At 38.9% G+C, this 11,171-nt stretch overlaps 1 protein-coding gene across 1 annotated transcript; it reads left to right on the plus strand.

The window, feature by feature from the left end:
• Nucleotides 1-487: 487 nt before the first annotated feature.
• LOC139017885 (olfactory receptor 4A15-like) lies at nt 488-1,405 on the plus strand. Its single transcript, XM_070426497.1, has one exon. The coding sequence runs from the start codon at nt 488-490 to the stop codon at nt 1,403-1,405; it is 918 nt and encodes a 305-aa protein (XP_070282598.1).
• Nucleotides 1,406-11,171: the final 9,766 nt, after the last annotated feature.

The raw sequence follows: 11,171 nt of genomic DNA on the forward strand, positions 1-11,171 counted from the left end.
TAAAATATTTGAACAATGTCTATTTGGGATGTCAATGATAAGTTAAGAAGATTCTCCCATCTCTAGAGTATAGAAAGTCATTTCTTTTATTAACTAGAAAGTAAACATGAAGTAAATCTTTAATTTTTTTATTAAAACTTTAATCAGTTTTTATTTTTGTATAAGGTATAAGCTATATGTACTTTTATTAACTTACAGATGGAAAGCTACTTGTGGCAACTCACTTATCTTATAATGTCTCCTTTCCCCATATGTATCTCCAATTACTTGCCTCTTCACTAGTCTGTAAGATTGCTGAGGTTAGGGACCATGTTTCAATCAGCCTTGTATTTTTATAATCTCTGGAATTACTGCAACATAATAAATCATAATGCCTCTTTGTTGAATGAATGTACAAATTATCCTAAGATTTCAGGAAGTCATGAGTAATAATTATATTTACAGGTAATTTGTCCTGAACTCTGAAATAAGACATACAGAACGATCTATGGAACAAAGGAACAATGTGACAGAATTTATCCTCTTGGGGCTCACTGAGAGTCTTCAGGGTCAGAAAATATTATTTGTTGTGTTCTTGTTCATCTACATTGTGACAATGGTGGGCAACCTACTCATTATTGTGACTGTCATGGTCAGCCCAAGTCTGGATGCCCCAATGTACTTCTTTCTTGGCTACTTATCATTTATAGATGCTGTTTATTCTACTACACTTACCCCAAATATGATTATAGACTTACTTTATGAGAAGAAAACCATTTCCTTCCAAGGTTGCATGAGCCAGCTTTTTATAGGGCACTTATTTGGTGGTGCTGAGATTTTACTCTTGGTGGTCATGGCCTATGACCGCTACGTGGCCATCTGTAAACCCTTGCATTATTTGACAATCATGAATCAACGAGTGTGTATTGTACTGCTACTGTTGGCCTGGGTTGGAGGTTTTTTACATGCTATAGTTCAACTTTTCTTTGTTTACAATCTTCCCTTCTGTGGCCCCAATGTCATTGACCACTTCATTTGTGACATGTATCCCTTACTAAAACTTGCCTGCACTAACACCTATGTTATTGGCCTCATTGTGGTTGCCAACGATGGGTCCATCTGTGTGGTCATCTTTGTGCTGTTACTCATCTCCTATGGGGTCATTCTGCACTCCCTGAAGACTCTTAGTCAAGAAGGGAGGCGCAAAGCCTTATCCACCTGTAGCTACCACATTACTGTGGTGGTCCTCTTCTTTGTCCCTTGTATTTTTATGTATGTGAGACCTCCTTCTACCTTACCCATTGATAAATCCTTAACTGTGTTTTACACCATTATCACTCCTATGTTGAACCCCTTAATCTATACTCTAAGAAATGGAGAGATGAAAAGTGCTATGAAAAAACTCTGGATCAGAAGAAGAAAATGAGGCAACAGATAAATGTTTCACCTATTTTTGTTGTTATTAATCCTCACCCAAGAATATTTTTCCATTGGTTTTTAGAGAGAGTGGAAGAGATAGAGATAGAGATAGAGAGAGAGAGAAAGAGAGAGAGAGAGAGAGAGAGAGAGAGAGAGAGAGAGAGAGAGAGAGAGACATTGATGTGAGAGAGATACAACTTGCAAACACCCTGACCAGGGCCAGGGGATCGAGCCTGCAACCGAGGTACATACCCTTGACTGGTTTCGAACCTGAGACCCTTCAGTCCACAGGCTGATGCTCTATCTACTGAGCCAAACCGGCTAGGATGTACCTATTTTTAATGAAGAATTGTTCCTTCCAGGAAAGCCATGTGTGATTATTTAACTGTAGTAAATGTCTCCTCAGGTTTAATAACTGGGCCATGATGAAAAACATTTATTTTGTGAATACTCCCAATGATAAAAATATATTTTTAAGATTTTCATGATTTCCTAATATTTTAAGATTTTTTAATTTGTTGGAAAAATGTATGCTCAGTTTTTATGTGTAAAATGTTTCTGTTGATACTATGGATTTATGTTCTATGTGATGAGTTTGCTATAGTTAATACTGTATATCTATTTTAGTGAATGGAAGATTTTTTTTCATGATTCCTCTTTAATAATATAATCTTTTGCAGAATTAATAGTAATTATTACAGTTTCAGAAAATAAAAGAAATAGAACATAAAAACTTAGTTCAGTTCTTCCCTCACAAAGATAGCCCATATAATATTTGAAGTATATTTCTTATTTTTGTATCTGCAACAGATTTAAAAAATATAATTGTTTTCATATTGCTTAGCATGTGAAGGTTGAAGGAGAATGAATGATGCTTCAGAGGGCTGTTATTAATCATAAGGAGGCTAAGTATATATAAATCATCTGAATGAGCAAGGCAGATATGTGGAAAAATAACAAAATCTTATGTATTTTTCTGATTGGGAAATCATATCATCTCCTCATGTGGATCAACTTTGTTGGTGTAATATTTTCATGAAGATAATCCACTAATATTCCTAGGTAATATATAATTCATGGGCTTCGAATATATAATACAGAACTTGACCAGATATTTTGGGTGATATCATTGTTAAGAAAGATGCTGATAATATATACTATTTTTTACCTCTCTTGTTAATACAGATTATTAGATAATAAAGAGTCCAGAATATATTGTTTTATTTGACAGTCCTCATTCATAACATCTTCTCCATGCATCAGGCTTGAAACAAAATACTGTTTGCCTCTAATATGGTAGGAAGCATGTCATCAAAAAAACTTAGGATTCTGCCTCTGTATTTAGTCTGGATTCATAAGGGGCTAAGGCTAGGGGGCAATGGGTCCTTCTCAAGGGTAAATCACACTATGAAAACCTGATATCCCAAGTTTTACCCCTGTTCTTATTACATAGGGGTTCCTTATATCGTCTTTAAAAAATTTATCTTTATTGTTGAAAGTCTTACAGATACATCATCTTGAAGTCCCCCCAAACATACTATTCACCAAGTAATAGCAAGCATTTAATTTTATCACAATTTTTATAATTAATTCTTCTACTTTTGCACATTGTTATAGATTGAATGTATGTGATCCCCCCCCCCCCCCCAAATTCATGATTTGAATTATTTATAATATGGTGGTATTTGTAGATGGGGCCTTTGGGAGGTGATTAGGTCATGAAGGTTGAATCCTCATAAATGGAAATAGTGTTTTTATAAAAGAGACCTCAGAGAGCTCACCTGCCCTTTATGTCAGGTGAGGACACAGTGAAAAGGTGGCTGTCTGTGAACTAGCAAGCAGTCCTTCACCAGACACTAAATCTGCCAGCACCTTGATCATGGTCTTCCCAGCTGCTGGAGCTATAAGATAAATATTTGATGTCTACCACCCAGTCTATGGTATTTTGTTACGGTAGCCCAAATGGACTAAGACAGACATTTAGCTAATTGCAAAACAAAAAAACAAAACAAAACAACAACAACAACAAGAAGACATCCCTCCTATCTTTTAAATCTCTAATTGCAAAAGCCTGGGAGCCCTTCCAGCTGCCATGTCTCCTGGACCAAAGCCAATGCCACATGCTTGAAATTTTTTTGAGAAAGCACCACACTTCCAGGTTCTACTTTTTGCTCTGGTTATCTTTGCTACATGGCACATGACTCCAATTTTTGTAGCTTTAAAAAACAACAGTTTTATTTTATTTCAAAATTTTGTGTGCCAGGAATCCAAGCCGAAGTTGGCTAGGTATTTCTTCTGCTTCATGATGCATGGCCTGAAGTCCCTCTGTGTTATTCTAATGTCTTCCAGTAGTTGTCTTTCAAATGAGCTGCATCAGACACTGTCAGGGAATTATTGAATCTTAAATCCCAGTGTTCAAAACAGGGTGTTGGGATTAGGCTTCTGACAAACCTCCAGGCATCAAAGGTTCATAAAGCAAACACTTCCAAGAACATCTGAGCACTAGGAATATGGAGTTCCAATGGCATTGCATGAGTAACTTCCCATTATAAGTCCCCTGGAGTCAGTATCATTTCTTTCTGTTACTAGGATAGTGAAAGAGATAGTAATGAATTTGGCAGGGTTTGTGGCATTCTCTAATGGTCATGGATCATGTTATTCCTATAACTTTGCCCAATTGGCCTAGGCTTTGTATTTTGGCTAGATTGATCAGTCATACTTGACTAATAATGTTTATCATAGCTCCCACATCCTCCCTAGCTTCTTCCTTTAAGGAACTGTTATAATGTTATCAATGTAATAGATTAACTTATTTAGAGTATGTTCATATCTAAGTTTTATTTTAAAAATATGACAATAAAAGTGGTTTATAGAGAGTTACTGTGGATTATTGCACATTTTGAGGCAACATATGTATCAGTTAATGTTTGCAGTATATCATTCTTATTGGAGCATATAAATTCAGCTTCTGGGCTATTGCAAACATAATCTTATCTAGAAAGTGTCTATCCTTCAGATAAGCAGAAAGCTTTAGTAGTTCTTTGCATTTAGCTAGAAGGGGCATAGAGAATTAAACCTATGGATATATTACTTCTCCAGGTCTGAGTCATAGTTTAGTCCACAGTAACCTCTATCATATCAGACTAGAGGCCTGGTGTACAAAAATTTGTGCACTCGGTGGTGGGGGGGTGTCCCCTCAGCCTGGCCTGTGCCCTCTCCCAGTCTGGGACCCCTCGGTGGATGACCACCTGCTGGCTTAGGCCCACTCCCTGGGGGATTGGGCCTAAGCTGGCAGTCAGACATCCCTCTGGCAGCCCAGGAGCCCTCGGGGGATGTCCACTGGCCAGCAGGGAGCAGGCCTAAGCTGCAGTCGGACATCCTTAGTGCTGCTGAGGAGGCGGGAGAGGCTACCACCACCACCTCTGTACTGGCAGCCATCAGCCTGGCTTGTGGCTGAGCAGAGCTCCCCCTGTGGGAGCGCACTGACCACCAGGGGGCAGCTCCTGCATTGAGCATCTGCCTCCTGGTGGTCAGTGTGTGTCATAGTGACCAGTCATTTCCAGTTGTTCTGCTGTTAGGGTCAATTTGCATATTACCCTTTTATTATATAGGAGTGCCTGGCCAGCCTGGGTGAGGGACTGATGGCTTTTTGCAGGCTGGTCACAGCCTCTTCAGGGTTGGGGTCCCCCCTGGGGTGCCTGGCCAGCCTGGGTGAGTGGCTGATGGCTATTTGCAGGCTGGCCACAGCCCCTTCAGGGTGGGGGTCCCCCCTGGGGTGCCTGGCCAGCCTGGGTGAGTGGCTGATGGCTATTTGCAGGCTGGCCACAGCCCCTTCAGGGTGGGGGTCCCCCCTGGGGTGCCTGGCCAGCCTGGGTGAGTGGCTGATGGCTATTTGCAGGCTGGCCACAGCCCTTTCAGTGTGGGGGTCCCCATTGGGGTGCCTGACCATCCTGGGTGAGGGGCTGAGGGCCGTTTGCAGGCTGGCCACAGCCCCTTCAGGGTGGGGGGTCCTTCTGGGGTGCCTGGCCAGTCTGGGTGAGGGGCTGAGGGCAGTTTTCAGGCTGGCTAAGCCCCCAGCGGGGACCCTCACCCCATGAGGGTGTGGCCAACCTGGGTGAGGGGTTGATGGCTGTTTGCAGGCTGGCCACGGCCCCCAGCCACCCAAGCTCCCAGTGGAGGCTGGCTGGAAGTAGGTATCTGGGATTTATTTGTCTTCTATAATTGAAACTTTGTTGCCATGAGTGGAGGCTGCAGCCGGCTCAGGGCTGGTGGGAAGCTTGGCTTCCTCCATCTCCCGGGCAACCAAGCCTCCTGCTTGCTCCAGCTCTGTGGCTGCCGGCTGCCATCTTGGTTGGGTTAATTTGCATATAGTCGCTCTGATTGGCTGGTGGGCATGGCTTGGGGCATAGTGAAGGTGTGGTCAATTAGCATCTTTGTCTTTTATTAGTGTGTAGATCAGGGGTGGGCAAACTTTTTGACTCGAGGGCCACAATGGGTTCTTAAACTGGACTGGAGGGCCGGAACAAAAGCATAGATGGAGTGTTTGTGTGAACTAATATAAATTCAAAGTAAACATCATTACATAAAAGGGTACGGTCTTTTTTTTTTTTAGTTTTATTCATTTCAAACGGGCCGGATCCGGCCTGTAGGCCGTAGTTTGCCCACGGCTGGTGTAGATAGTTCTTCTAAACTAAAGATAACTTCTCCATCTTTTGCCACTTACCATTAAGAGACGATTAGTACTAAGATGTACTCTTTAAATCTTAGAAGTAATACATGCAACATTGGGGGTTGCTGGATTCCATCCATATCTTTGTTGAGCTGGAAATCACCACCTTTTGGGGGGGCTCAGTCCATCATGAAAATCTTCATCTGGTTCAGATAGGTACTTAATGCCTCTTTATCTAAGGCCCTTGTGACCTAGAAAATGCAATATACATGGATGTGAAGATGTTCTGTGGAGCACATAGTAAGCCATGTTAAAGAAATAACAGTGGAAGCCATCAGAAATTTGATGTAGAGGCAGGCTCTTGTTGGAAAATAATTTATTGTAGAAACCGTTGCTTGATACTAGACTGAAAATAAGGAAGTGAATGAATGGACTAGAAGTCATTATGGTTCCTCTGACATAGATTCAGGCCTTCAGAAAGGAACCACTGTGATTATTTTGTCCTTTCAATAATTGAAACATCAACTTCCATAAATTCCCCAGTCCCAGGCTTCTCTGCCTCTGAGACTCAGGGACTTTAACATCTAGTGTAGGGACCTCCTTTTCTAAGGATATGGATGAATAAAGGAACCTAAGACTGGTTCTCCATTTTGCCTTAAATTTTATTTTATTTACCTAAAGATTTCCTAATATGAAACCCATAAATGCTTATTCACTTTATTTAATTTTTTTCTTTTCAAATTACAGGCTTTTCATATATTTGTCTGTTTGCTACTCTTTCTTGGCAAGGCCCAAATCTTTTTTCTTTAAGGATTGTTCTAGGGGAGAAAACTGTCCTGAAGAGATTACTTCATTTGTATTTGTTCCAAATATTCTAATAAACTAATCTATATTGACCTTACATTCTCTTTCATTTAAATCAGTTATGATGTAAAAACCCAGAGAGGCTGTGTCTGCCCATGTAAGTGGGATAATTATTTTTCTGATAGAAATACTTAAGAGATTTCTGAAAACTCAAATTTCTGTCTAAACTGAAGTCTCTCTTTAAATGATATCTGGTCCTCTAAGTGTTTTCTTGTTATTATTTTCCTTGGCATAGATATCTTGTTGTTGTAGAAACCTGTATACCATCCAGATGTTCTGGGATGAAGTTGGGGAGGGGTAGAGACATACTTTTAATTAGGGAAAAAAGTGTCTTTAGGGATAAGCTCTTTGAGTGACTGAAAGGCTAAAGAGTTCTGTGAGAATACTCAATCATTTAAGGAAGATAAATCCCAGCATTTGTCTTGTTGGCTACAGAGAGAGATTAATGACCCGAGACATGAATGTTATCTTAAATCCTCAAAGTCAAGTACTTTTTGGTTACTTCATAATTGATTGAGAAGAGGTACGAATAACTAATGGTAGTGTTCTAAAAATTTTTTTTTTTTGTATTGGCAAATAATGGATTTGTTCAAGTTAATTTCCAAGAATTCAGCCAGTTTTTACATAGCCTTGTGAACAGAGCAGCTTTGTTTTTCTGTGAAGAGATTTTTCCCAGCAGGTGAGAGTGTCCAACTATTTTTGCAAGGAAACATTTATGTTTTATTTAAGTGTCTTTCTATTCTAGACATCCACATTGGATACTGCAACACTTGTCTGAAAGACTGAGGTGATGGGGCATCTGTATGGGAATATGGGAGTGTGGCCACGTGGAACTATTTCTAGATCTACTGATCAGCTATATCAGCTATACATTCTTGTGCTCTATAGTCACTCATAGGTAGGCAAGGATCTACAGTTACTCCCAGTGAAAGAAGCATTGCTTTTAAAGACCAAGGGGAAGACTCAAGGTGAGTTCTTAAAATGACCAAGGGATGCTCATTGAAAATTTACGCAGTATATTTAAACATTTCTCGTGTCTTAAATATATATTTTCATTGGAGGAAGTCTGAGTTGAGAAAATTAAGCTAGAAAAACATGGAAATTAGCAAGAATATACAAAGTATATTTGGTTTTAGCATTATAGCCTGACAGGTGTTCATTGTCCATTTTGTCAAATAAAGTGAAACATGTGATGCATTACAAATAATGATTCATAATCTTGGTTCATAGGCTATTATATTTTATCCAATGCTAACATTTATGATTATTTTAAGACTTTTAAATTAGAGAATTTTTGATACATCATCTGTATATTGCATTGTGTGTTTACTAACAAAAGTCAAATCTTCTGTCACCATATATTTGACCCCCTTTACCTTTTTCTACCCCCCCAACCCTCTTCCCTCTTGTAACCACCATACTGTGGTCTGTGTATGAGTTTTTGTTTTTCTTGTTTGTTCATTTGTTGCTTTTAGTTTTATATCTCTCATATGAGTGATATATGGTTCTTGACTTATTTCACTTAGGATGATATTCTCAAGATCTATGCACTAGTTTCAGGGGTACCACATAGTGGCCAGACAATCGTATACTCCACAAAGTAGCCCCCTGGATACATCAAGTAACCACCCTGCCACATGCATAGTTATTACAATATTACTGACCACATTCCCCACTGGGGACTTTGGATTCTGATATAGAAACTTGATATGTGTGAACCTTTTAAAATGATCACAGCAATCCTATTTATACATATTTAAAAAGAGACCTGTGCTCAGGGAAGTACCTTGCTTACTATTATTTAGAGAGACATAAAACTGTGATTTTAAAGTATTTTAGAGGGTATTTTTATTACTATGGAAGTTTAATTTATCTTTTTAAAAAACCACCATATTAAGAAACTATGTTAAATGTTTTTTTAAAATATAGAGACATGTAAATTTAGTGGCTTAATTTGAAAGCCTAGTAATACTATCAGTTTTTATAGTATCAAATCTTTGATGACTTAAACAAAAGAGAAGAGTTTATATATCCAATTTTTACATCTAAGTAATTTAACTGGCTAATAGAAGATTTATTCTGCTGAAACCCAACATTGATTATTAATGAGTAAGGGCAGTAGATAGATCCTGTGTGAAGTAAGGAGTGAGAAGCAGAGAATTGTATATAGACTACCTGGCACCCTTATGTTCTTCAATAGGTGTGCCTTTATCAGTCTATACCTTCAACAGTGATAGAACAGCTGAATAAACTGGATGCAGCAATGTGAATGAGGCATGTAGGATGTTCCTCACAGCTGGCTTCCAAAGGAAGCTCAACCTTTTTCTGCACATGTCCTCCGTCCCTCTGCCACCAAGTCTTTGGGAATGGAATCAGCTTGTCTACCTTTCAGCTTTAGTAATTCTGTAATTTTCCTCAGCAGTGAATAAGCAAAAAATTTTGGTTTGTATCTATAGTTGTATAATTCTTCTCTCTTGTTTAATTTTGTTCTTTACCATCAGGTGTAGGGGACACCAAGGAATCAATGTGTGTTTTTCTAATTTTCTTTGCTTTTATTTACTAAGATATGCTCTGTGTTTATTTGTTATGTCTTCTCAAGATGCCTCCTGAGAAACCCCTGGAAGCCTGAAGGGACTTCTAGCACTTCATCAAGAAAGAACTCTTTCTGAAGAAGATATCTTAAAGAATACTAATCTCATGTAATTATCACATTAATATTACTACTTGTGGATATTAATTTCTTAAATATAATTTCTCCTTCCTGATTTGATCCTTTTTTTCTTTTTTTTCTATTTTCAGTTTTTCCTATGATGTATGGATCCCACTTTCCCCCCTGTTATTCTGATTGCTTCCAGTCAAAATATGCTCCATCACAGGTAAATATTACTATTCATATATAATCAAGTAGATAATCCTGAGACATACAATCTCATTTATGCCCAACTATAATTCTTTTTTAAAAAAAATATTTTTATTGATTTCAGAGAGAAAGGGAGAGGGAGAGAGAGAGACAGAAATATCAGTGATGAGAGAGAATCATGGATCGGCTGCCTCCTGCATTCCCCATACTGGGGACCGAGCCCACAACCCCGGCATGTGCCCTTGATTGGAATCGAACCCAGGACTCTTCAGTCTGCAGGCTGATGCTCCATCCACTGAGCCAAACCAGCTAGGGCCCAACTATAATTCTTATCACATTGACAAAGATCCAGATGATTTCTTCTGATGCAGTGCTCATAGTGAAGCATTCAGGAACATTGATGAAAGCTATCATTTATTTACTGCACCTTTACTGGGTGCCAACTGCATTCTAGGTACTCTACTTGTAATAAAACAACCTAAGAGGCAGGCTTTCTTGGTAGCCCTATTCTAAAAATTATGCAACTGAGGCACAGAGAGGTTTATTAAGTTGCCCAAGGTGACATAGTAAGTGGAAAAGCTGGGATTCCAACACAGGCAATGCAGCTCCAGAGTCCATGTTATTCATCACTGTGCTACAACAGAGTAACTTGTAATCATTATCTGGTTTCTGTAATGATAAAATCCCATTTACCACTGGATAGCATGTTTCAGGGAACAGGGATAAGTTTGGAAATTTTTATTTTATTATAAAAATATGAAGAAAAGTCAGCAGAATAGCATAAGATAGTGTTACACAAAAGGTCTCAGAGCATGTCTGGGAATGCTTTCTGAGATTGTCTAGTTCAAGCCCTTTATTTTCCAATGAGCAAACTGAGACAGACTTCCAATTACATTTAGAAATGACTGAAACCCACGCCTTCTTACTCTGAGCTTGGCCTTTTCCCTTGGGTCTGCTGGTGTCTGGAATCTGGGACCGGAGCTCTAGTTTTGAGCATTCTCAGTATCTTGGAAGCATTAGAAATAAAACCATGTATCATTGTCCTTTACCTCTCTTTTCAGTGTCTGTGTTCTTCTTCTCCTTCATTACCTAGTTTGCCCCAAGAGCTTTGAGAAAAAAAAACAACCCATAAAAACAACTAGCTGCTAATGTAATTGTTGATGATAGTCAAGAGTCAGATAAGTTAAAAAATATTTGCTGAAAATCTAAATTGTGTCTCTATGTTAAGAGTGGTGGAATAGACAAAGATTAAATGGAGAGAATTGCAACCCCCCTCAAAAACTGACAGTCAAAAAGAGCCAACAGGCGAGTCAAACCAAGTAATTGCTATAGAGAACAATGTACTTCAAGAATTTTGTAGTTTGATACAGTGCAAAGTCC

Source organism: Myotis yumanensis, unplaced genomic scaffold (assembly GCF_028538775.1).
Source record: "Myotis yumanensis isolate MYYU_CA2020_CCGP unplaced genomic scaffold, mMyoYum1.0.hap1 SCAF_10, whole genome shotgun sequence".
In the NCBI taxonomy this organism is placed as follows: domain Eukaryota; kingdom Metazoa; phylum Chordata; class Mammalia; order Chiroptera; family Vespertilionidae; genus Myotis; species Myotis yumanensis.